The 23,770-nt window shown below is 45.6% G+C and overlaps 1 protein-coding gene across 2 annotated transcripts; it reads left to right on the forward strand.

Annotated features, from left to right (window-relative positions):
- The first annotated feature begins 763 nt into the window (after positions 1–763).
- LOC121546042 (minor histocompatibility antigen H13-like) lies at positions 764–11,057 on the forward strand. Of its 2 annotated transcripts, XM_041857032.2 has the most exons (13): positions 764–1,141; positions 2,041–2,076; positions 3,126–3,224; positions 3,521–3,603; positions 3,712–3,800; positions 3,901–3,986; positions 4,344–4,469; positions 4,825–4,882; positions 8,193–8,276; positions 8,457–8,493; positions 8,588–8,690; positions 8,780–8,865; positions 9,692–11,057. In XM_041857032.2, exons 1-13 carry the CDS (start codon positions 914–916, stop codon positions 9,762–9,764), a joined length of 1,188 nt encoding a protein of 395 aa, XP_041712966.1. In that variant the 5' UTR covers positions 764–913; the 3' UTR covers positions 9,765–11,057. The 2 variants fall into 2 exon arrangements, with proteins under 2 accessions (XP_041712966.1, XP_041712967.1); XM_041857033.2 differs by lacking the exon at positions 2,041–2,076.
- Positions 11,058–23,770: the final 12,713 nt, after the last annotated feature.

A 23,770-nucleotide genomic window follows, 5' to 3' on the forward strand; every position in this document is an offset into this window, starting at 1 on the left:
ACCTGTACGCTCTTGTTGGCTGGTCCTCACTACATATTCGTCGCCAAACCCACTGGCTCCAGGCCATCTATAAATCACTGCTAGGCAAATCCCTGCCTTATCTTAGCTCATTGGTCACCACAGCAACACCCACCCGTAGTCTGTGCTCCAGCAGGTATATCTCACTGGTCATCCCCAAAGCCAACACCTCCTTTGGCCGCCATTCCTTCCAGTTCTCTGCTGCCAATGACTGGAACGAATTGCAAAAATCTCTGAAGCTGGAGACACTTATCTCCCTCACTAACTTTAAGCATCAGTTGTCAGAGCACCTTACCGATCACTGCACCTGTACACAGCCCATCAGAAATTATCCCACCCAACTACCTCATCCCCATATTGTTATTTATTTTGCTCATTTGCACCCCAGTATCAATATTTGCACATCATCTCTTGCACATCTATCATTCCAGTGTTAATACTAATTGTAATTTTTTTTGCACTTTAGCCTATTTATTGCCTTACCTCCATAACTTGCTACATTTGCACACACTGTATATATATTTTCTGTGGTATTTTTGACTTTGTTTTGTTTTACCCCATATGTAACTCTGTTGTTTTTATCGCACTGCTTTGCTTTATCTTGGCCAGTTCGCAGTTGTAAATGAGAACTTGTTCTCAACTGGTTTACCTGGTGAAATAAAAATTAAAATCCGTCTCTACTCAAACAAACCATCCATTCCACTGGGCGGCAGTAAGTACGGGTTTGAAACGATATTGACAACAAGTGAACTAACAAAGAAGAGGTTTGTCAATTGCCAAAGAGTTAGGAAACGTGGCCTTAGCAAAAGAGAACCCAACATAATAGAAACAAGCAATCTTGAAAGACCGCAAATAGCGTACACGACTCCGTTGGGTTGGTGGATAACTTGCAAACATGGCCGATGTTAATCAAGGATCGGTTTTACCAAGCGAAACTTCACCTCCCGTTCTGGACGGACTGAATGCAACCGACTCAAATGGTACCGAAGCTGTCAACGCGACTGTGGCCAAGTTTGTGGCAACACCGGAGGGAACGGCACTGGCATATGGCAGCCTTGTGTTCATGGCTCTGTTGCCGATCTTCTTCGGTGCACTGCGGTCAGTCAGCTGTGGCAAAAGCAAGGTATTGTTAACATGAATGCAATTTACAAGCTAGCTAGGTAGTTTACGCAGCTAACAGTGGGAACCTAGCTAGCTAACTTGGTTCCTGTTAGGCAATAAACAAAGGATGCAACGATCCTCATTCACCTGTCAGTAGTCTGTCCAGGGTGCAACACTAGCCAGTTGTCACTCACGTTCCACATTCCGTGTTTCTGTTCCACATCCAGACAAGTCTGATGTAGCTAGTCAGCCAGTTATCTAATCATGGCTAAGGTAACTACAATGAATGACTGGCAGGCCTTGACTTGGGCTGTCAATGCGCCAAATGTTAAGCCGATTTGCCTGGTAGTTTACTCTTAGCTAACTAGATTCGTTTATTGTTGATAGTAGCCAATACTATTTTTAATCATGACATTTACCTAGTTGGCAAGATGTTATTCGAATCATTCATTTCAGCCAGGAGGGTGCCACTGCCAAGTCTTGTGCGAGTAGTAGGTGATTGAGAGATGTGTGCAAGGTTCAGTTTTTATAAAAATGTGTTTCTTCTCTAAGGTACCTGGGCTCAATGTATAGTAGGAATATGCTAATCATAGTTTGATTCTCTTAATTACACGTGTCCTTACTGCCATCACTTCTGGTCTTTCAGTCGGTGGGTGGACGGAAACGGATGATGCATGACTTGGTTGTCTGATGACATGACCGATTAGAGAGAACAGGCTTTTTGAGTGACGTGAAACTAAACTAGCTACTTTTCTGTTGGTGTGTTGAACTAACTTGCACTCTACTAACGAGCTTTTCATTTGTGGTTGGTTGCTGCCTCATCCAGAATCTCGGCTGGCGCTTACTATAGATTACTTACTAACGTTATGCTCTTACAATATACTCCGCTAATGACTTTCTGTGCACTTATTTCGTCCTTAGGTTGCTGGAGAAAATGGTTGCGATTATGAGTACAGAGTGAGTATTAGAACTGATACTCAGAACAGTCAGTCGACAGTATTTTCTATTTTAGCTTAACTATTTTTTTTTTACTGACACCTCATTGTTCGTGGCAGTCTGGAAGATGGGGGGGGTACAGGTTAATTAATAATCAATGAGGATGTGGGTCCGTTTCGTGTACAGGGCAAGTCCCCTGGACCAGAATCACACTGAACAGGGTGGGTGTAAGCTGAAAAGGTTCAAGGACTGTGCTATAGAATAAACTGGCACAGAAGGTGATACATTTAGGCCTCTAGAATATAATATAATAATTTGCCATTTAGCAGACGCTTTTATCCAAAGCAACTTACAGTCATGTGTGCATAAATTTTTACGTATGGGTGGTCCCGGGGATCGAACCCACTACCCAGGCATTACAAGTGCCATGCTCTACCAATTGAGCTACAGAGGACCAATCTACTGGACATGTGGTCTTTAGAGTTGGATGGAATGAATCGCTTGCCCGTTGCAGTCCTGTCTTGTTCCTTGCTGCTCATCGCACCACATTGACCCATTTTTTTATTCTATTCCCTGTGCAGATTTGCTCATTTAATTCAGATAGGCCTATCTCTAGTGGGACATGAACATGTAACCTGCCTGAGTTTGTCATTCACCTAACTACTTATTTTGTGAAGAATTAGTCTGTGATGCGATGAGCCACTAAAGGTTATGACTGTGTTTTTAGAGGCAGGTTGATATTAAATTAAGACATTCTAGTGCTTTCTCTTTTGAAGAGGAACTTTGGCAATGTGCATTGAAACATTTATTTTTTCTGGATCAAAATGGGGCTGAGGTAGGCCCTCCTGTTGGACGCAGTGACAAAATGTAGCTGTTTTTAAAGCTAATTTCCTGCTATTCTACACACTGGACATAGGCGACCTGTGTAAAAAATACATTTAAAAAATACCCCCAATACTTTTCTGTGCAGAAAAAAACCCTGCATATTGATTCATTTGTGTTTTGAAGGAACTTAGGAAGTGCGCTGCTTATGCTCGTCCACTCACGTCAACCCTCGTTTCTCTCCCCAGAACTCCTCAGACATGCCAGAGACCATCACAGGCAGAGATGCTGCACGGTTCCCCATCATCGCCAGCTGCACCCTTTTCGGCCTCTATCTCTTCTTCAAAGTGAGTGTCATCACCCCCACCACCTCTCTCTGCGTCACTTGTGTTTTGTCCTGAATCATTTCCCGCAGTATTACAATTGAATAAGCTACTGCTTTCCCCTCCAACAATCTCCCGCATAGCTCTGTACCTCTGCTTTACCATACGATCAGCTGTATCTGCGTTAATCCTGCCTTGCACGCCATGCTCACATCATGCATGCTCTGTCGTTATTGATTCCCCTTTTCAGCTCCCTGAGACTAGTGGTGGGATACTGTATGCTGTGGAGTAGTACTAAATTGGATTTGTTTCAATCGTAGATTTTCTCACAAGAGTACATCAACTTGCTGCTGTCAATGTATTTCTTTGTCCTGGGGATTTTGGCACTGTCTCATACAATGAGGTGAGGCTTGTTTGATCACTTTATTAGGTTCTCCTTTCACTTTATATGACACTGATATAGCCTGATAAACAGTCTCAACATAATTTCTGCCCACCGTCTCTCCATTAGTCCCTTCATGAACAGGATCTTCCCTGCTAACATTCCCATCAAGCAGTACCAGCTGCTCTTCACTCAGGGCTCAGGAGAGACCAAAGAAGGTGAGGATGAAACGGAATGAGAGCTAGAAACAGTAATGTGGTTAATACACTGTAAAAGCACATGTTTAATATCAGTCACTGATGACCCTCCCTCCAACAGAAATAGTCAACTATGAGTTTGACACCAAGGACATGATCTGCCTGGTCATCAGCACTGTGGTTGGGGTTTGGTACGTCCTCAAGAAGGTCAGTTAAAGTTACACTACAGTATATTAATGTAGTGTATTTTGCCTTTTTATGGTGTTGCAATTTTGTTGGTAGTGTAGAGGGTAATGGTGTAAGCTTACAGTTAGTCCTAGATAAAAAGTTGAAGACACCAAATGGTCAGGCTGGAGTTCGTTGCAGAAAATTCCCTCATTTTAATACTCTGTGGTTGTGTTCATCTGAGTTTGTCTTAGAATAATATATGCCATTTAGCAAACTATTTTATCCAACGCGACCTAGTCATGCATGCATACATTTTATGTTTGCGTTCCTAGTCTTCTGTATGTGTGGGTGTTATGTATGTTCTTCTTTGAACATGTGTTCTTTGGTTCTTCCCAGCACTGGATTGCCAACAACCTCTTTGGCTTGGCGTTTGCCCTGAATGGGGTGGAGCTTCTGCACTTGAACAACATCAGTACTGGCTGCATCCTGCTGGGGGGACTGTTTGTGTATGATGTCTTCTGGGTAAGTCTGCCACCTGACCCCAATACTGTACTACTAGGTTATACACCAGAGGGGGACACTACAACGCAGAATCAATGAGTTATCCAGCTACTTTGATAAACAACCAAAAATAACTTGATGTTCAGGTTCATTAAGAAAGCTAAACTTCTATGTGTTTTTGGTTGTTGGGTCAATTAGACCATGCCAATTTAAAGTTTATCTTAAATATCTCTATAGATAGATATATATCCAAATGTTTAGACGAGTTAGCTGGCTAACTCATTGATTCTGCTTTGTAGTAAACCCCTCAGGCCCCGTCAAAGCGTTAAGCTGGGAGGATGAGTCACTTGAATAAACACAACCGTTATCCCTGTAGGTGTTTGGCACCAATGTCATGGTTACCGTGGCCAAGTCGTTCGAGGCACCCATTAAGTGTGAGTAAAGGGACTTTTATTTATTTATTGTGAAGTCAATGCAGTCAATAATTATAGACAGTATTTAATGTGTAACTTTACTTTAATGGGTACTATGTAAATGTCTGTTAGACATGCACTTCACTTTTTGTTAGACTGCCTGTGAAAAGCTGCATCTATCAAATCAAAGGTGTGGACTAAGTGAAATGCTTACCTACGGGCCCGTCCCAACAATGCAGAGAGAAAGAAAATGGAGAAATAATAGAAAAGTAAAACGCGTAATAATATATACACAATGAGTAACGATAACTTGGCTATATACACGGGGTACCAGTCCCGAGTTGATGTGCCAGGGGTGTGAGGTAATTGAGGTAGATATGTACATATAACTAGGAATAAAGTGACAGATCGTAAACAGCAGCAGCAGCGTATGTGATGCGTAGAAGTTAGTGCAAAAAACGGTAAATGTAGATAGTCTGGGTACCATTTGGTTAACGATTTAGCAGTCTCATGGCTTGTGGTTAGAAGCTGTTCAGGGTCCTGTTGGTTTCTAGACTCGGTACCGTGCTGGCCAAGAGAAGCATAGAGAAGTCTGACTTGGGTGTCTGGAGTCTGACAATTTTTAGGGCCTTCCTCTGACACCGCCTGGTATAGAGGTCCTGGATGGCAGGGAGCTTGGCCCCAGTGATGTACTGGGCCGTACGCAGTACCCTCTAGCGCCTTGCGTTCGGATGCCAAGCAGTTGCCATACCAAGTGGTGATGCAGCCAGTCAATATGCTTTCAATGGTGCAGCTGCCCATGCCAAATCTTTTCAGCCTCCTGAGGGGGAAGAGGCGTTGTCGTGCCCTCTTCACGACTATGTTGGTGTGTTTGGACCATGATATATCCATAGTGACGTGGACACTGGGAAACTGAAGCTCTCGAACCACTCCACTACAGCCCCGTCGATGTAAATGGGGGCGTGCTAGCCCCTCCGTTTCCTGTGGTACACGATCAACTCCTTTGTCTTGTTTACGTTGTGGGAGAGGTTGTTGTCCTGGCACCACACTGCCAGGTCTCTGACCTACTCCCTATAGGCTGTCTCGTCGTCGGTGATCAGGCAAACTTGTTGTCGGCAAACTTAATGATGGTGTTGGAGTCGTGGGAGAACAGGGAGTACAGGAGGGGACTAAGCAGGCACCCCTGAGGGGTTTCCCTGAGTTGAGGGTCAGTGTGGCGGATGCGTTGTTGCCTACCCTCCCATCAGGAAGTCCAGGATCCAGTTGCAGAGGGAGGTGTTCAGTCCCAGGGTCCTTAGCTTAGTGATGAGCTTGGAGGGCACTATGGTGTTGAACGCTGAGCTGTAGTCAATGAACAGCGTTCTCACATAGGTGTTCCTTTTGTCCAAGTGGGAAAGGGCAGTGTGGAGTGCAATAGAAATTGCATAATCTGTGGATCTATTGGGGCGGCTTGGGTCTGGGATGATGATGGTGTTGATGTGAGTCATGACCAGCCTTTCAACGCATTTGTCTTCAGATGTGAGTGCTACAGGTTGATAGTCATTTAGGCAGGTTACCTTGGCGTTCTTGGGCACATGGACTATGGTGGTCTGCTTGAAACATGTAGGTATTACAGACTGGGTCAGGGAGAGGTTGAAAATGTCAGTGAAGACACTTGCCAGCTGGTCAGCACATGCTTGGAGTTCGTGTCCTGGTAATCCGTCCGGCCTTATGAATGTTAACCTGTTTTAAAGGTCTTACTGAGATCGGCTACGGAGAGCTTGATCACACAGTCGTCCGGAACAGCTGGTGCTCTCATGCATCGTTCAGTGTTGCTTGCCTCGAAACGAGCATAAAGGCATTTAGCTTATCTAGTCTAGTAGGCTCGCGTCACTGGGCAGCTCGCAGCTGGGTTTCCCTTTGTAACCCGTGATAGTTTGCGAGCCCTGCCACATGCGACAAGCGTCGGCGCCAGTGTAGTAGGATTCGATCATAATCCTGTATTGACGCTTTGCCTGTTTAATGGGGCGGCAGGTAGCTTAGTGGTTAAGATGGTTGTGCCAGTAACCGAAAGGTCGCTGGTTCTAATCCCCAAGCCGACTAGGTGAAAAATCTGTTGATGTGCCCTTGAGCAAGGCACTTTACCCTAATTGCTCCTGTAAGTCGCTCTGGATAAGAGCGTCTGCTAAATGACTAAAATGTAAATGTTAATGTTTTGACAGGTGTAGCAGGATTTCTTATAAGCGTCCGGGTTAGTGTCCCGCTCCTTGAAAGTGGCAGCTCTACCCTTTAGCTCAGTGCGGATGTTGCCTGTAATCCATGGCTTCTGGTTGGGAGATGTATGTACGGTCAATGTGGGGATGACGTCGTCGACACACTTATTAATGAAGCCGGTGACTGATGTGGTAAACTCCTCAATGCCATCGGATGTGTCCCGGAACATATTCTAGTCTGAACATATTCCGTATTGAACGCATCACTGGTACTTCCTATGAGTTTTTGCTTGTAAGCAGGAATCGGGAGGATAGCGTTATGATCAGATTTGTGAAATGGAGGGCGAGGGAGACCTTTGGATGTGTCTCTGTGTGTGAAGTAAAGGTGATCCAGTTTTTTTTTTTTGCCTCTAAATGCACAGGTGACATGCTGGTAGAAATGAGGTAAAACAGATTTCAGTTTTCCTCCATTAAATGACCGTACCGCCACTAGGAGCGCCGCCTCTGGATGAGCATTTTCTTGTTTGCTTATGGCCTTGTACAGCTCGTTGAGTGCGGTCTTAGTAACAGCATCGATTTGTGGCGGTTAACAGATGGCTGCGAAAAATATAGATTAGAAGAAGGTAAATAGTACGGTCTACAGCTTATCCATGAGGTATTCTATCTCGGGCAGGCAGAACCTTGAGACTTCCTTAATATTACAGATTGCGCACCAGCCCTCTTGCGCTTACGGTGACCTTTATATATTGCTGTCTCTTTCTCTTCCGAGTGTCGGGATTAGAGTCTGGTCCGGGGTGAACAGTTTGTCCTGTGCCGCCAACTCGTTGAAGTAGAAATCTTCATCCAAATTTGAATTTTGTGATCGCTGCGCTGATGTCCAGAAGCTATTTTTTGTCATAGGAAACACTGGCTGAAACATTCAGTACAAAAAAAAGTTAAGATCAGCGAAAAAATCGGACAAAATAGCAGAATTGGTCAGGAGCCTGTAAAAAAATGGCCGCTGTGCATTCCAGCGCCATTTTAATAATCATGCCAGTCAGTCACTGTGTCATCGCACTGCTTTTGGTCTCTGTAATCGGTTCACATCTGACATATGACACATGATTTTCTTCCTCTTTCTCCTCCTCCTCTTCTCTCAGTGGTGTTTCCCCAGGACCTGCTGGAGAAGGGTCTGGGTGCCAGTCAATTTGCCATGCTGGGCCTGGGAGATATTGTCATTCCAGGCAAGTAAACATTCTCTTCAGTCAACAGTCGTGTCTAATTTTACATACAAGTTGGCTTGACTTGTCCCATCCACTAGATAATGGTAGTACTTCAGCATTAGATCCACCTCCAGTAAAGCTTATTTTCTTCTAATAGCGCTGTCCCCTTTGTTAATGTTAATATTACGTTTTATTTTTCAGGGATCTTCATTGCTTTACTCCTCCGCTTTGATGTCAGGTGAGCTCTAACTCCTCTCCTCTTATATCATGGCCCATGTCCTCCCTCCTCCCTACCTGCCATATGTTTAATGTTCTGTCTCTGCTCCCTCCAGTCTGAAGAAGAACACCAGGACCTATTTCTACACCAGCTTCCTGGCCTACATCTTCGGCCTGGGCCTGACCATCTGGGTCATGCACACCTTCAAACACGCCCAGGTGAGAGAGGCTCTGACTCCCAGGTCACCGTTATGTCGACTTGGCTGGTACCAACTGGTTGTCTTGTCTCTCTCTCTCTTCCTTCCCAGCCTGCCTTGCTGTACCTGGTCCCAGCCTGTATTGGATTCCCAGTGGTTGTAGCTCTGTTGAAAGGAGAACTGACTGAAATGTTCAGGTAATAACACCTTCCCTGTTTCCATCATGGCATTTGTTTTTTCAGCCCAGCTCACTCAGGCTCATCACCAGTGGTAGTGAACGTTTAGCCTGTTTCACCATGCAGCACCAGATGGCGATATTGATTGCCTGTCTCGTTTTAGCTTGACATAATATCTGTGCCTCCAAGATCATTCAGCATCGAGACTGTGAGATGCCTCTTTTTTTTTTTTCCACTGTCTTCACCCGTCATACAATTGCTCCTCCAGACTCAAAGATCATTGACATGATTACAATAAATAGATATCATTCCTCTCACCCAGTGCTGCTTGGAGTATTGTGTGTACTGTAAATGCCCCGGTCATGTACCTACTCATCCATACACACACATGCTGGGTCAGGGCCTTGGTCCTCCTAGCCCTGGGGCTGTGGAGGGGTGACTGCTGCCTGTTAGCCATAATAACAGTGCTTAGACACCCAGCTGGGGCAACCACCTGCGCAGGGTCTGGGCTGGGGAAGGAGAGGAAACATTCCCCAAACCTCTCCTGACAGAAATGTGTCCTTGCTTCATAATCATCATGGTAACCACAAAGCTGTGACCTTGGGGTGGCACAAAGTATGTGGAGAGAGGGTAAGAGACCTGGGGGTCAAAGCTGGCAGTGCCAAGGCTTCGTGCCAACCTGCCTGGTCAGTGTACTTTGACTTGTTCCTGTCTGTCACACTGCTGGTGTCTCGGACTTGACACACTTTACATTCACTTCTTTACCCTCTCGCCCGCCCATTTTGTTCGTCATGTCTTTCCTGGTCTCCTTAAAATATATTTCTGTTATTTTCTGCCCCTCTGACAGGTATGAGGAAGTGTCTGCGGAAGATGCTGCAGCTAAAGAAGACACCACAGAGGTTAAGAAAAAAGACAAATGACGGCAAAGGTCTTAGAAGCTGGTCCATCACTCTCTAGCACCACATTCACAGCAGCCCACCTCTCTATACACATCCAAGGAGGGTCTTCATGTTTCCCATGAGTCGTGTGCTGTACATGAAAATGGCTGATTTTAATTAAATAACTGTTTTAGCATTGGGGATATTTTGTAGTTTAAGTGGTTTGTAAAACAGCTTTTCGGTGCGTATGTTTCCCTTTTTGTTTTGTATTCATTTCCTTTTTGCATTCTCATATGATATTTCTTGTTTTTATTTCACTTGAAAGGCCAGAATTGTTTTAATCAAATAAGTTTTACTATTGTTTTGTTTTTGGGGGAATCTTGAGAAATCACAGGAAGCTGAACATTTTTGAAATTGCTCTCGGAGTCTCAGATGTGTTTTTATAAAGATTGTTTAGTTTGGTTTCTGCACCAAGTCTAGTCTTGGTTTCATATAGAAATCCCTTCCTCATCGAGAATGTGAAACATCATAGGACGATGTAAGGGAGGCTAGAGATGAGTCTACGATTGTCATACACATGCTTTATAAGGAACTTCACCTTTGCCACGGTCCTCTGGTCTGGAAGTAAGCCTAAAGACCTACCATTCTCAAGGTATAATTGTGCCAATTTAGTAGTGCATGTAATTACATGTCACCTGACATGTTGGTCAGTGTAACGGTAATAATTGTTCCGAATTCAGATCAGTGCATTAAGGAAGTAACTGAACTTGGGCGATCAAGATATCACATTTTGATATTTGTATGGACATTTGCTATGACACTGCTATTTCTGTGAGTCCTACTCATTCATATCCAATCAGAGGAGTCTGTTATATGGAAATGAATTATTGTAGGAGTTGTCCTGTGCAGTGACTGAGAGGTACCTGCAGGTGGAGACGGTGTCAATTGAACCATGTCTCCTCAGAGAGTGGAGACCCAAGGGACAAAATAATTCCTCTTGCTTTAGGTTGTGATTGTTTTGCTTTGATCATGTATTCTGGCCTTTTGCATAATGTGGCAGTGCGTTTCAGGCCCAGATAGATGGGGGGGGAGGAGCTTTTTCGTGTTAGGGATTTAAGATTGAGCAGTTTTGTAGTAATGAGTTTAGGTGAAGTTCATGCCCTGCCTGGTGAAGTTCAGTAACCCTGCTATCATTTCAAATAAATATACTTTTTTTTTTCTCCTATTGTACTTGTGCAAGTCAGAGTTTTATTATGAGCCTTTGTTCACGATCTGATATGTCATCTATTTTTATTTGCAATAAATGTTGGTGTATATCACCGTAGAGGAGCATAATCAATGTGTCTATTTCTTTAATCTAGGTGTACTGAGGTTGACACCCACAACTGGGTTATTCTGGTTATTTAGCAGGTGATCATAAATACTGTAGTTATCAGTGAAACACTGCTAAATGACGTAAATGTAAATGTAAACAAACCAGTTAAGTGCACTCTCAGCTGTAGAAGGGATAGAGCAGAGGGCACCTCATCTAATGGAAGACTAGGGGAAGGAGATTAGGATTATATACATTATCTAGGTTCCAGTGTTGCTTGTAAAACTGCAGCTCTGAGTCTGTTCAGTACACAGCAGGATCGTGGACTTCCTGATGGGTCGTCCCCAGATGGTGAGAGTTGGCAACAACACCTACGCCGCGCTGACCCTCAACACGGGGGGCCCAAGGGATGTGTGTTTAGCTCCCTGTTTGCCCACGACCGTGTGGCCACGCACGACTCCAAGTTTGTTGACGACGCGACGGTCAAGGGCACATTAACAGAATTTTCACCTAGTCGGCTCGGGGATTCAAACCACCAGCCTTTCGGTTACTGGCCTAGTGCTCTTAACCGCTAGGCTAGTTGCTGCCCAGACCTGCCGCCCAGACACACCCTACTGATAAACAGAGCTGCTGAGTGATTATTAAAAAAGACAACACGTGTATCTGGTGTCTTGGATAGTGAGGAAGTGTGAAGGAATTACCATGATGTCCCTCCTGTAGCAAAGTGTTAGAGGGTACATTGTCTCAAGGAATGTGGGATTTTATGAGTGGTTGTGGATTGCAAAGATGCCACAAGGGGTGTAGTGGTTCACATTGCAACTGAGCCGTGTGGTCTGAGCGAGAGATCGAGTACAGGAGAGGAAGCAGAGGAGGAAATGTCTCAGCAGGACCCCAGATTCATCCTTCTGTTTCAATGTGTTAGTCACACCCCCCCACATCCTCTAGATAGGTTCTTTACACTCTGCACTGTTAACATTGGACAGCAATTCTAGGAATGTTGCCCAGGACTCCTAATGCTTAAGATTAGAAGGAAACTAATACAACGTTTTTGTGTATCGGTCTTTGTGACTCGTGTCAAAACAGTTGACACTGCTGCTAGTTCTGCTGGTACTAAGGGTGATGATGATGAGTATCTATTGTTCTGTTTATCGTCTATATACTCTGTTTACTGTAGCAGCACCATTTCACCAAATCAAAATCTGGGTATATGTAAATGTCCTTGGTGAATAAAGGTGATTCTGATTAAACAGTCAAAAGACCCCCTTCCAGTCAATCTGGTGGTGAGTGTCGACAGTCTGGTAGCTAGGTGATACTGATTGAAGAGTCTGAGGTAAAGACCTATTGTCTGCCGTCCAGCCGTTTGCTAATAAAACATGACAACTACATCTGACATTCATCACCTAGGTGTCTGTGAGGGGGAAGTACTTTATGAATCACAATGATCTCTGTGGACAGACAGGAAGATGAAGATATTACCTGTAGATAGGAAATGGGGATGTATTATCATTGAGGACATAATAAACCCTTTATACCCTCTTTCCTCCACCTCAGGCAGGATACAGGATGCTTGAGATATACAATACATAGGCTACTCTCACTGATAGAGGAGTAAAAAGGTCTTATCAGACTTGTCCATGCTGCTTTATTGAGGAAAATGTACTTTAAGATGAATGCACTAACTGTAAGTCGTCCTGGATAAGACCGCCTGCTAAGTGATTAAAATGTAAAATGGTATCCCTTCAGTTAATATCTGACTGGTCCGGTGTGTGTGTGGAGGGGGGGCTTCCTCTGGTGTTCATGGGTTTCTGCCCTGCTGTGTTTGCTGAGTCCCGGGATGCAAACCAGTTCCCAGCATTCACTCTGCACCAACTCCCAGTGTCATGACAACAGGCAAACCGTGTCCCCTGTTCCGGTGTGGTGAGACTGAAGCCACAACAGAGAGGCTAAGAAGAGCAAACAGGCCTGAACGTTGTGGCGGGGAAACATGATCTAAGAACACACACCTACAGCTACACACTTAGAGAGGAATATAACACTAGCCAGCTGTTGTGACGATGGTGCTGTAGTAGGTCCGCAGCAACAATGCACTATACCGTGTGTGTGTGTGTGTGTTTGTGTGACTTCAGTTTGTAGGGGATAGTTGAATAATGCAGGCAGGATGTTAATGGAGGGGTCAGGTTTCAAAGCTGGAACATCTGCAGATGTTGCTATATCTTCTCCTCTTAGGGGCTCTGTAGTGAAGCTTCTCTGTTTCCAGGCTGTCTTTGTGCTGTGCCCCCCCCCCCCCCCCCCCCCCCACCCCCCATGCAGGTGTGCTTCTGAGGGGGCCCACTGGAAGGGAGAGGGACCCTACCCTCTGGCCATGTCATGCTCCCTAAAGAAATCCCCCTTTATTAGTCCCAGCCCGTCGTCAGGGTGTTGCCTAGTGACTTGGTCTCTCCCTCTCTTGGTAACCTCATTTTGATCTATTCTGATCCCTCCACCACCATGCAACACCACCCCCAACGGCCCACCCTCCATCACCACCCTCACCGGCCCACCCTCCACCACCACCCCCAACAGCCCACCCTCCACCACCACCCCCACCGGCCCACCCTCCACCACCACCCTCACCGGCCCACCCTCCACCACCACCCCCACCGGCCCACAATCCACCACCACCCCCACCGGCCCACCCTCCACCACCATCCCCACCGGCCCACAATCCACCACCACCCCCACCGGCCCACCCTCCGCCACCATCCCCACCGGCCCACAATCCTCCACCACCCCCACCGGCCCACCCTCCACCACCACCCCCACCGGCCCACCCTCCACCACCATCCCCACCGGCCCACAATCCACCACCACCCCCACCGGCCCACCCTCCACCACCATCCCCACCGGCCCACAATCCACCACCACCCCCCACCGGCCCACCCTCCACCTCCATCCCCACCGGCCCACAATCCACCACCACCCCCACCGGCCCACCCTCCACCACCACCCCCACCGGTACACCATGCAACACCACCCCCACCGGCACACCCTCCACCCCCCTGCCCCTAGCTGACCACTGAGAGTAGGGGGGTCATAGGTCACACAGGGGAGGTCTATTAACCCTGTCAAGTGGTAAAGCCATAGTCAATATGCATGCAGCACTGTTCAATTTTTTGACAACATTTTAATTTACAGTTACTGGCTATGTTCAACAGTTCAACAGTCATCCTTTGCAGAAAAATAATAATTTGTGTTTTTAATCTCTGATTTATAGTCCCACATCTGGTGCGTTCAGTAAGAATAAATAACACACTTTTACAATATTTGGAACAGTGTGTGCTTAGTTTTCGCAGCTGGTGGACAGGAGTGAGCCTGGTATGATAGAGGAGAAAAACAGAACGTCAGATCCACCTTTCTCTGATGACTTATGTATGCTCAGAGCAGCCTGACATAGCCATTAGCATGTCATATTTACGTCATCTTTATTATCATTATCAAAAACAGCTGCTACTGAAACGTGTGTGGGGAAGACATTTTGACCGTACATCAGTATCAAGATCCTCCAGACAGCACCACGTCACCTTGCTCACTCTTCAGGACTGGTGGCTAACAACAGTGACAGACATAGGGTCCATGTGGCAGCTGACATCCTCCCAGACCTGGCCTAAATCAGTCTCCTGGCTTGGAGCAGACCAGTCACAGATTCAGGCCTGGAAACAAATTTCCTGTCCGTGTGACGGGTTGGTTCCGTTGGTTGTGACGGGTCACAGAGTGTTCCTCCAACAAGCCTGAGGAGGTCCAACCAGGCCAGACCAGGTCAGGCCAGAACAGGTTCATGGCCCGCTGCTGGGTCACATCATGGCTTCCTGTGGAATCTCCTCCAGCCAGGAGAGAGAGGACACACGTTACCCTGTTAATCAGTTTCAACTGGAGAGAGGAGGGAGAGAGATCGGTGAGAGAGATGGGAGAAAAGAGGGACGGGAGAAAAGAGGGAAAGGGGAAAAGATAGTGAAGGGGGGAAAGAAGAAGAGGGTGAGGGGGTGAAGAGAGAACCATGTGAAATACTTAATTCTGTTCCAACATGTCTCTTTTTCTCACGGAATCGTCAAAGAAATCTCCACAGAAACGGGAGCAGGGGCACAACAACTCCCTTTCCCCTGCACCCCCACTGTCAAGCACACACACCATCCCCTCTCTCTCTTTCACTCTCTTACAGGAAATGCTATGATGTAATTGGTGAACATTTGCCTCTTTATGTCTTGTGACCCAATTCTGTTTACCAAAATGTGTCCTCTTAGTCAAGGGGATTAGCCAGAGAGAGCCTCTGAGACGCCAGGGGCTTCCGTTTCATTTGACTGTAGCCAAAACAGAAACTAAGGACAGGAAAGAGAGAGAGAGAGGAGCTGAGAGAGAGGAGAAGAGAGCGAGAGAGGAGAGGAGATGAGAAAGAGAGAGGGGAGAAGAGAGAGAGAGAGAGAGAGAGAGAGAGAGAGAGAGAGAGAGAGAGAGAGAGAGAGAGAGAGAGAGAGAGAGAGAGAGAGAGAGAGAGAGAGAGAGAGAGAGAGAGAGAGAGAGAGAGAGAGAGAGAGAAAAAAAAGTCTATATAAGCATGAAGAGGGGAGTAAAGTGAAAGAAGAAAAGCATACTTGAGAATGCAGAGAGGAAGCTGAATGGATAGATATCCCACATTGTACATCTTAGTCCATCTTAAAGCCTATCCCTCATAGCCTCCCGAGTGGCGCAGTGGTCTAAGGCACTGCATCGCAGTGCTAGCTGTGCCACTAGAGATCCTGGTTCGAATCCAGGCTCTGTCGTAGCCGGCCGCGACCGGGAGACCCATGGGGCGGTGCATAATTGGTCCTGCGTTGTCCAGGGTAGGGGAGGGAATGGCTGGCACGTAGCTCAGTTGGTAGGGCATGGCGTTTGCAACGCCAGGGTTGTGGGTTCAATTCTCATGGGGGGCCAGAATGAAAAATAAAATAATGTATGCACTCACTAACTGTAAGTCGCTCTGGATAAGATGTCTGCTAAATGATGCAAATGTAATAACATTTACATTACAGTAGGGAAACAGCTTTCAACAGGTTCCAACTACCTCTACAAGACCCCTAGTGTCAGGGCGTAGATCCCTAGTGTCACATTCTAGACCCCTAGTGTCAGGGCCTAGACCCTTAGTGTCACATTCTAGACCCCTAGTGTCACATTCTAGACCCCTAATGTCAGAGCCTAGACCCCTAGTGTCAGGGCCTAGACCCCTAGTGTCACATTCTAGACCCCTAGTGTCAGGGCCTAGAACCCTAGTGTCAGGGCCTAGACCCCTAGTGTCACATTCTAGACCCCTAGTGTCACATTCTAGACCCCTAATGTCAGAGCCTAGACCCCTAGTGTCAGGGCCTTGACCCCTAGTGTCACATTCTAGACCCCTAGTGTCAGGGCCTTGACCCCTAGTGTCACATTCTAGACCCCTAGTGTCAGGGCCTTGACCCCTAGTGTCACATTCTAGACCCCTAGTGTCACATTCTAGACCCCTAATGTCAGAGCCTAGACCCCTAGTGTCACATTCTAGACCCCTAGTGTCACATTCTAGACCCCTAGTGTCACATTTTAGACCCCTAGTGTCACATTCTAGACCCCTAATGTCACATTCTAGACCCCTAATGTCAGAGCCTAGACCCCTAATGTCACATTCTAGACCCCTAGTGTCACATTCTAGACCCCTAATGTCAGAGCCTAGACCCCTAGTGTCACATTCTAGACCCCTAGTGTCACATTCTAGACCCCTAGTGTCACATTCTAGACCCCTAATGTCAGAGCCTAGACCCCTAATGTCACATTCTAGACCCCTAATGTCACATTCTAGACCCCTAATGTCACATTCTAGACCCCTAGTGTCACATTCTAGACCCCTAATGTCAGAGCCTAGACCCCTAGTGTCACATTCTAGACCCCTAGTGTCACATTCTAGACCCCTAGTGTCACATTCTAGACTCCTAATGTCACATTCTAGACCCCTAATGTCACATTCTAGACCCCTAATGTCACATTCTAGACCCCTAGTGTCACATTCTAGACCCCTAGTGTCAGAGCCTAGACCCCTAGTGTCACATTCTAGACCCCTAGTGTCACATTCTAGACCTCTAGTGTCACATTCTAGACTCCTAATGTCACATTCTAGACCCCTAATGTCACATTCTAGACCCCTAGTGTCACATTCTAGACCCCTAGTGTCAGGGCCTAGACCCCTAGTGTCACATTCTAGACCCCTAGTGTCAGGGCCTAGACCCCTAGTGTCACATTTTATACCCCTAGTGTCAGGGCCTAGACCCCTAGTGTCACATTCTAGACCCCTAGTGTCACATTCTAGACCCCTAGTGTCACATTCTAGACCCCTAATGTCACATTCTAGACCCCTAGTGTCAGGGCCTAGACCCCTAGTGTCACATTCTAGACCCCTAGTGTCAGGGCCTAGACCCCTAGTGTCACATTCTAGACCCCTAGTGTCACATTCTAGACCCCTAGTGTCACATTCTAGACCCCTAGTGTCAGGGCCTTGACCCCTAGTGTCACATTCTAGACACCTAATGTCAGAGCCTAGACCCCTAATGTCACAGCCATCAACATTTGTTGTTATGCATGTCTATAATAATTAATCTGTTTCTCCTTGTTGCATTTCCTTTTTCTGCTATACATTTAGCTCATAGCTTTGTTAGATCCAACCACAAACATATTCAACTAATCTAAACCTCTTCCTGTTAGATGCCTGTGGGACTGTACTAGCAAGGGAGGGGGCTGGGGAATTATAACTGTTGTGTAATTGTCTCACTAAGGTAGTCATTTGAACTGGTAATCTGAGGAGTTAAGACCACATTGGTTTTGTTTTCTGTTCTATGGGGAGGTTTCTCACTAGTCACGTAATTCAGAGGCAGAAAAATGAGGTAAAAGAGAGTAACACAGCAAAGGAACATGAGAACATAATGCTTTTTGATGGGTGACCAAATACTATGGTCACAGTAGGCCACCATATTTAAGGGGCTGAAATATTAGACGGGTCGTCAATTACTGGACATTTTCACTGTGGAAAAAGAGAGCCTAGATATCTGCGCCACTCACCAACAGCACATCCAAGGAGTTAAACTGACAGCCCTTTCTCCACATGGGTGTCCACGCCGGGCTGGATTTTCCATTATTTCATTGAGAAGCTGTTGTATTTCAACAGTAACCCCTGTATACGGTCTAGGCAGAGTAAACCATAAAACAGTGTTAAAAATATTAGGCTACATTTTCCATACCAAAGGTGGCACAGCAGGACAGAGTGTTGATTACATTGAGTGTGATGGATTCAGTGTTCCTATATGATATTATAGCAGTGCTGACAGAGCCTTTCAACCTGATCTGGCAACAGGCTTTCAGGCAACAATCTATCTTTGTCGTTATAGCTGTCTCTGTCCCCATCCCTACCTTACAAAAAAAGCACATGAAAAAATGACATGTACTAAAAAAACACACGTGAACAAATCCCGTGAAAAATTTCACATGAATATTTTTGTTGTTGTTTACATTTTCACGAGTCAGACGTGGTTTTTTGACACGTGTGAAGTTTCACGTTTATGTTTTTTTTAAACATATTTTTCACCACATCCAGGGACCGACCAGGACCGACCCTGCTTTGCTTCAGAGGCAAACCAGCAGTGGGATGCAGGGTGCTATGTTGTTGTAATGAATGTGCAAAAACATGCAACCGGAAAAAAGGTAGCGAAAGCAAAGGCCAGGGTAACATAACCAAAGATAGGGAAATTTACAGGAAAGAGGTAAGCTTTTTATTTAATCACGTTATCATAAAAAAAGATTAACTGAAAACTATTTTTTTGCATCCATTTCATTAATTTGTTCTCGCATTTCGATTTCCTTGCAATATTTTATTTTGCTATCAATACTTTTGGGTTCATGTTTCGCTTTCAATATCATTATTTTTGTATGCAATACTAAGCATTTTGTGCTCGACTTTTGCTTGATATTAATGACACAAAAGTAACTCTCTGCACCATATAATAACATTATTACTCTATTAACGGTGTTTAATGCAGCAATCCTTAATTGAAACATTAACAAAGTGTTCTACCCATCACAGTTTCAGTAAATGGTCCTCTGTAGCTCAGCTGGTAGAGCACGGCGCTTGTAACGCTAAGGTAGTGGGTTCGATCCCCGGGACCACCCATACACAAAAATGTATGCACGCATGACTGTAAGTCGCTTTGGATAAAAGTGTCTGCTAAATGGCATATTATATTATTATAAAAAGGCTGAGGGATGGGGCTGGAGAAATGCAACCACTCTCAAATCCATAGACTATGCTATGAATGCAAGGACTGACCATCCATGTTATCAAAATTATAGTTTTAACCATTTTTTTGAGCTATATAGTGGTTGCTTACAATTACTTTGTTTAGAAACATTGGTGTAAAATAAGCTTATATTTTGGGTTCTGATGGGGTACGACTAAGCTCATGAGGCATTTATATGTTATATTCTTCAAGAATCAATAGGTACATATCATTAATTTATAAGTCCCAAAATGTATGTAGCAACTAAGGATTGCCCTTTTAACCGGCATTGCCCTTCATACACCAGTCTGTCCACTGTTCTGCGAGTGTCCTGCAAAATCATTCCCTTTTCCCGTATTTGGGCTTTTTAGATGTGGTTACCCTATTTCCACCGGTGGAAACATTGCTACTGTAACATGTTAACAACATATTTTTACGTGTGAGGAGAATAACATTATTTCAACCCCACATGTTAATCTGCAATTCCACATACATGTGAAACTGCAAATTAGATTTTCAAATGTGGAATTGCAAGTTCACGTGAAAAACAATCACGTGTCAATGTTTTTCACATGTAAAACTGCATATCTGATTTTCACATGTGAATGTTTTTAACATGTGAAACTGCAATTCACATGTGAGGTAAAAACAAGTTATCTCCTCACTTGAAAAGGTGGAGTTAACATGTGAACTCTAAATGTAATATATGTGAAGATATGGTTTCACGTGTAAAATTTAAGCTCAACTTGTAAAAAAAACAACGCCCATATTTGTCTTTGTATCTCTCCTGTCTCTTCACATTTCTCTCTCTCTACCTCCCTCCCTCCCTCCCTCCCTCCCTCTCTCACTCTCTCATATTTGTCTTTGTATCTCTCCTGTCTCTTCACATTTCTCTCTCTCTACCTCCCTCCCTCCCCCCCTCTCTCTCTCTCTCTCTCTCTCTCTCTCTCTCTCTCTCTCTCTCTCTCTCTCTCTCTCTCTCTCTCTCTCTCTCTCTCCTCTCTCTCTCTCTCTCTCTCTCCCCCTCCCTTGCTCCTCACATCTCTCTCTACTCTCTCTCTCTACTCTCTCTCTCTTATCTCTCCCTCTCTCTCTTGCTCTCTCTCCTCTCTCTCTTGCTCTCTCTCTCTCTCTCTCTCTCTCTCTCTCTCTCTCTCTCTCTCTCTCTCTCTCTCTCTCTCTCTCTCTCTCTCTCTCTCTCTCTCTCTCTCTCTCTCTCTCTCTCTCTCTCTCTCTCTCTCTCTCTCTCTCTCTCTCTCTCTCTTTGTAGGACTGTTTCTCTCTCTTTCACACATGGGAAAGATTATCAAAGCATTTATTTTCATTTCCACTGTATTCCTTCTCGCTTTCACGGACAATCAATCATAAACTGCTGCTGGCTGCTCCTCACCCTGCACCCAACCCTCACCCCTGGATCTCTCCCCCTCTCACCCCCTGCTCCCTCAGCCTAGAGAGAGAGCAAGAGAGAAAGAGAGAAAGAGAGAAAGAGAGAAAGAAAGAAAGAAAGAAAGAAAGAAAGAAAGAAAGAAAGAAAGAAAGAAAGAAAGAAAGAAAGAAAGAAAGAAAGAGAGAGAGTCCAAGGTTCACACACTCCCAGCGGGCTAAACGGTGGGGTGAAATACAAGTGCACATTACAGTCAGTTTAGAGTTTCTTAAACATTTACTCTGGGACTTAGGAGAGCTGAAACGAGAGAAAGAGAGCGAGAGAGAGAGAGAGAGAGAGAGAGAGAGAGAGAGAGAGAGAGAGAGAGAGAGAGAGAGAGAGAGAGAGAGAGAGAGAGAGAGAGAGAGAGAGAGAGAGAGAGAGAGAGAGAGAGAGAGAGAGAGAGAAACAGAGAGAAACAGAGAGAGAGAGAGAGAGAGAGAGAGAGAGAGAAACAGAGAGAGAGAGAGAGAGAGAGAGAGTTGGCAGCCAGTTGTTACAGCCACAGGAGACAGTCAAAACAGTGGACAGCCAACCAAACAACACAACACAGAGCAGCTCTACAGGCTGTGTGCTCGGTCTGCCTGCTGTATGGCTGCTACTAGAGTAGCTCCTACTAGAGTGTGCTACTGTACGCTTGTGTTTAATGTCAGGACTAATTTGTCCTGTAGTGGCCAGAGAACCAGGCCCTGCTTTCATACTGGAGGGGGAAGCCAGATCTGACAGGGTGTTAAGCCCTCGCCCCAGCCGCACAGTCCATTCCTCCATCCGCCTCCGCCCGGGGGTATCTGCACCGCTCGTTCAGGAAAATCACAGTTGACAGGCCCTGGCCTGGAACTCCCTCCCCACAATGGGAAAATGGAGCAGTGGAGCGGTGCAGGGAGACCTAACAGAGCTCAGAGACCAGGCAGACAACAGGAGAGAGAGAGAGAGAGAGAGAGAGGCCCTCTGACAACTCACCCTCACCTCTCCCCTCAGCAAGTACACATATGTGGCTGTCCATGGTTCTGGTGTGTGTGCGTGCAGTGGTGGAAAAAGTACCCAATTGTCATACTTGAGTAAAAGTAATAATACCTTAATAGAAAATGACTCAAGTAAAATCCTACTTGAGTAAAAGTCTAAAAGTATTTGGAGACAGAAATACAAATTAAAAGATCAATTGATCTATCTTGTTTCGTTTAAAATATTCTTAGACTCTTCTATGAAAAAGCATACTGTGAATCTCTCATGGTCTGTAATGGTTCACCCGGGGCACAAACAGTGTTTGAAACACTGTTCTCAAAACCAGATCTCTTTAATAACCTACTTCACTGGAGTAAACTGTAGCTATGGCTTAAACTGCCAGACTAGTGTTGTATGACTCAAATTGTGTGTGTGTGTGTTTTTCCAGGGTTTGTCCCCTTTAGTAGCAAGGATTTATAAAGAGCTATTCTTCAGAGATTATTTTCCTGTCTAATGTGGACACTAAAACTGGTGCCAGACTTTTTAAAAGAATAATAATTTCCCGAAGCGTCCAACGTGTTTTCTATGACTTATAGTCATTTTTCCAGTTAGCTTCTCCTTCGTCGAGCAGGGAGAAGAGGGGCGGGTAAAATAGGGCCACTTTTAATTTCAATTAAACACAGCCAGCTATGCAAACACTGGATACCAAGGCCCGGGCCGAGCCGGAGAGCGTGGGCCTGCCATAGAGCCTGTAGGTCTAGACTCCAGATGTGTGCTGCTGGCCCCTTGCGCTCCTCTGGAAATATCGCCAGCACATGTCATCGACTCACTGCTAAATTACAAGGGGAAGGATCCCGCAGGATAGGGAGCGCAGCGGCCACATAGATCCTGGGCCCAGGCCCCCAACACACTGCCTGGCTGTCGACAGTCAGACGCCGGCTCCTCCACAGAGCAGAGAGCAGGGAGAGCTGATGACTTCAATTACGGAGGGAGGGAGACAGAGAGGGGGAGGGAGGGAGGGGAGAGAAAAGGAAAGAGGGAGATGGAGGGAGGTAGAGGGAGATGGAGGGAGAGGGAGATGGAGGGAGAGGGATGCTGTTTTGAATTAACTGGCCTGGTGTGAGCTGTTAAAATTCCTCGATTTCAAGTTTTCATCCCTTTTTTTCAAAATAATTTCTGGTCTCTTCTGGAGCTTGTTTTCTGTACGCATTTCCGTATTTGTCTTCCCAACTGTCATGGCAATGTGTATATGTGTCTGTGTAAGAATGAGAGGGCCAGGGAGAAAGAAAGATGTGCCTGTGGTCAGGCTCTCTTACCAGTGATTTCCAAACCTTTAAACACTAATAACTCTCCTCTGACTCAAACATTCTCCCTAGTGGGGTGTTAAACTGTGGAGTGTTTCTGTGGTCTCAACACAGCTGTCGGCTGATGGTGTGTGATGGGTACAGTGGATCATCAATGGAGGGAGGGGGTCTCCTTTGGAAAGGATGCTCTCCCAGGTTGAGCAACACACTATAAATGACTCATGCGAAGTAGTGCAGTTCTGTTTTTGTCGTGTGTCTGTAAATAGCCTGTAAATACCCTGTTTTTTTGTATTTTTCGTATTTCCCTATCAGACTTTTCATCCTTCTACAAAATATACTTTCCTGCAACCCGCCTCACTCAATGTGGAACGGATTCTATTATTGACTTACCTTTTATCTAGAATCTCCAGTTGAAACTAGCTAGCCAGTGTCACGATCGTCGTAGAGTAGACCAATGCGCAGCGTTAGTTGCAAACATATTTATTTAAAGAGAAAAAACACTCGAACAAAACAACAAACGAAACGTGCAGTCCTACGGTCAACACGACCAACAAGGAACAAACCAAAACGGAAACAAGATCCCACAAACACTAAGGGAAACAGACTGTTTAAATATGGCTCCCAATCAGAGACAACCAGCAACAGCTGACACTCGTTGCCTCTGATTGGGAGCCACTCGGGCCCACATAGAAATACCACAACTAGAACTCCCACACAGAACGTAAACACATAGAATTTACACTCCCTGGCTCAACATATAGAGTCCC

Source organism: Coregonus clupeaformis, chromosome 30 (assembly GCF_020615455.1).
Source record: "Coregonus clupeaformis isolate EN_2021a chromosome 30, ASM2061545v1, whole genome shotgun sequence".
NCBI lineage: Eukaryota > Metazoa > Chordata > Actinopteri > Salmoniformes > Salmonidae > Coregonus > Coregonus clupeaformis.

Coding starts and splice junctions, on each gene's coding strand:
- LOC121546042 (XM_041857032.2), top strand. CDS start 914: ATGGCCGATGTTAATCAAGGATCGGTTTTACCAAGCGAAACTTCACCT. Junction 3,604..3,711: donor GCACTGTCTCATACAATGAG/GTGAGGCTTGTT, acceptor TCTCTCCATTAG/TCCCTTCATGAACAGGATCT. Junction 8,277..8,456: donor GGGAGATATTGTCATTCCAG/GCAAGTAAACAT, acceptor TTTATTTTTCAG/GGATCTTCATTGCTTTACTC.